This window comes from Haemaphysalis longicornis, unplaced genomic scaffold (assembly GCF_048455015.1).
Source record: "Haemaphysalis longicornis isolate Haplotype H1 unplaced genomic scaffold, Haemaphysalis longicornis Haplotype H1 scaffold_13, whole genome shotgun sequence".
Taxonomy (NCBI): domain Eukaryota; kingdom Metazoa; phylum Arthropoda; class Arachnida; order Ixodida; family Ixodidae; genus Haemaphysalis; species Haemaphysalis longicornis.
The window spans coordinates 76360776-76363209 of NW_027526233.1; the positions used below are offsets into that span (position 1 = coordinate 76360776).

At 47.1% G+C, this 2434-nt stretch overlaps 1 protein-coding gene across 1 annotated transcript; it reads right to left on the reverse strand.

The window, feature by feature from the left end:
• Positions 1-1432: 1432 nt before the first annotated feature.
• Positions 1433-2002, reverse strand: LOC144163896 (uncharacterized). Its single transcript, XM_077694564.1, has one exon. It carries the CDS (start codon positions 2000-2002, stop codon positions 1433-1435), a length of 570 nt encoding a protein of 189 aa, XP_077550690.1.
• Positions 2003-2434: the final 432 nt, after the last annotated feature.

Consider the following 2434-nt stretch of genomic DNA (forward strand, 5'->3'; position numbering starts at 1 on the left):
GTTTGTATTTTATTTCTCTGGTGAAAAAGATGTCAATTTGTTTTGATTAAATTGTACTGGTGATTTCATATTTGAATTTGTATTTTTACTTCTTTTTTTTCTTTTGTGATTTTCTTTCTTTTTTCTCTGGTCCCGATGTCTTGCTGCCCAGTGTGCCTACCGGTATTTTGGGCTCGTCAAATTGCCTGCGAGCAACTTTCTTCCAAATCGTCCGTCGTACTGTGTTTGTAAGCTTTACGGGAAAATAAAGTCATTCATGCATTCAATGCGTCTCATCCTTGCAGCTCGCTTCGTCATAATTTTTAAAAAAGTACTCTCATAATCTATTGCCAGGAGTACACCGTGTATGAGTTTCTGTGTTGGAGACAGCCATAATGAAGCCGTGTCCGACAACACACCAGATAGCTGCAATGAACAACCTTAGACGAAACATTTTCTTGTAGATTTAATAAAATGATTTTGTGAACCTAACCTTTTCGCATTTTCTGATGCAAGGCAAGGGGGCCCACCGATATTCCGGCTAGAGCTCTATTCATACTTATACGGTAGCATCGCTACCCGTATACTGGTAATGTCACATAACGGCGTGAGATAAAAAGAGAAAAAGTTGAAGGAGAAGGGTGCAGCCTTCTCGAAGTTTTCTCAATCACTCTTAGTAAAGCGGTGGTACGTTCTACAAGTGTTTTATTGTTCGCCCCAGAGTGCTAATGTTGTGTGTTCTCTGTGCAGTTCTTCGATAGGACACGTCCTTGAAAATTAGAGATCGCAGCTCTTTTAAACGTCTGCGGTATAGCGGTTTATCGAAGTGCCATTTTTTCTCCCACAAGTAATTATTCGGTGTAATTACAGTTTTTACCGAATGTGAGCAGCCGTCTTTGCCGGCGTCAATGCGGATGGTGTCAAAATGATCGCATCTGTGATAACAATTGTAGTAAAAAAGACCACATCTTGGTTCGTCTATTTTGAACACGCCACTAGAGGGTACGAGCCAAGTGTTTCACCTGTAACTCAGAGGTCGAACGGAAGCCATCATAAGGGAGGCCATTAGAGCAAGTGCTCGCCTTTTATGTATCAGCCTATGATACATTTCATGAACATACACAACTGCAGAAGTTGGAGGAGCAGGAGTTGAAGGAGGAGCTGGAGGAAGAGAGAAATATTGAACAGGTACATCGAGCTTGAAAGTGGCCGGGGTCCTCAGTCCAGGACTACGTTGATGGGGCCTGCCGTCTTCGCCCTTTCAACGAGCCAAAGCTGCGTACGTACTTAGGTCTGAGCTGACAAGTTCACTCTCCCACTGCTCGTATATTGGACTGAGAATTGATGCAAGGTCTGGTTTTAAAGAGCATGCCAAAACCATATGAAAGAGCGTTGCTGGGCTGCCGCAGTGCAGGGGATTGTAATGCCCATCCCCAATATCAGAAAATGGAGGCTATATTGTTTCGCCACCAAAGCCGAGGAAGACGGCAGCGGCGTGTATCGTCACGCACGAGAATCTGCGACGACGACGAAGCTGGGTTGGAAACGTTGATTGCAAGTCATCTGCTTTCAGTCCGTACGTGCCAAAGAGATGTTTGACAGCAGGGCCAACCATTGTGGCCTTAGCATTCGCTCCTACCGACTGTTTCGCTTGCGTAGCTTCAGGAGGTGCGGCACTGGCCGGGCTGGGCGTTGTTGGCGCGGTTGCATCCTCACCGGCCGAGACTTCTACGTCCTTGCAGTCTTGCCCTTCCTCCACCACGAGTCCGATCGGCGCGTTCAGCTGCACCACACCAGAGTTTGCATCTTTGAGTATTTTAGAAAGGACGCCTTCTTCTTCGACTTTGTAAGCGATGATGGCTTTGTGTGACTGAATTTCGCAGAGAACGTTTCCGGGCTGAAGAGAGTCCCCTTCGTGCTTGAGACACTTGATGATCGTGTCTTCGGTCATGGTGGGTGATAGCGCGGGCATGCGAAGCTCGGTGCCTTTGACACCGAAGAGCGATGCTGTGCATGTGGACATTGTGCGTTGAGGTAAATACCGTATAAATCGTAATAGAGGTCGAGTTTTTTCCAAAAAAATCCGCACAAAAGTCACCCCTCGTCTTATAAAGCCGTCATTGGCAGAATGTAAATCGTTGTCTGGCAACAATGTGCACGCGCAGTCCATCGCCATCGCCATTCGTGTCGGACTGCTCTCCCGCACTATCAGGCCTTTATTTGATTTCGCTTTTCTCTAGTTTTTCGTCTTTTACTTGTTTATTGTGCGTGCGTGCGTACATTTCTGTACGTCTCTGTTCCGAGATGAGTGGCGGCAGTCGACGCCAGTTCACCGCGGCGTTTAAGCTCACGGCGATTGAGTCACCGAGCAGAATGGGAATATGGCGGCGCAACACCAGCTAGGCGTTTCGCAGAAAAGTGTGCGGTACTGGCGGAGCCAGAAAGCTAAGCTCTG

What these genes read in the sequence shown, in the direction of transcription:
- LOC144163896 (XM_077694564.1), bottom strand. Translation starts at nt 2,002, where the DNA reads ATGTCCACATGCACAGCATCGCTCTTCGGTGTCAAAGGCACCGAGCTT.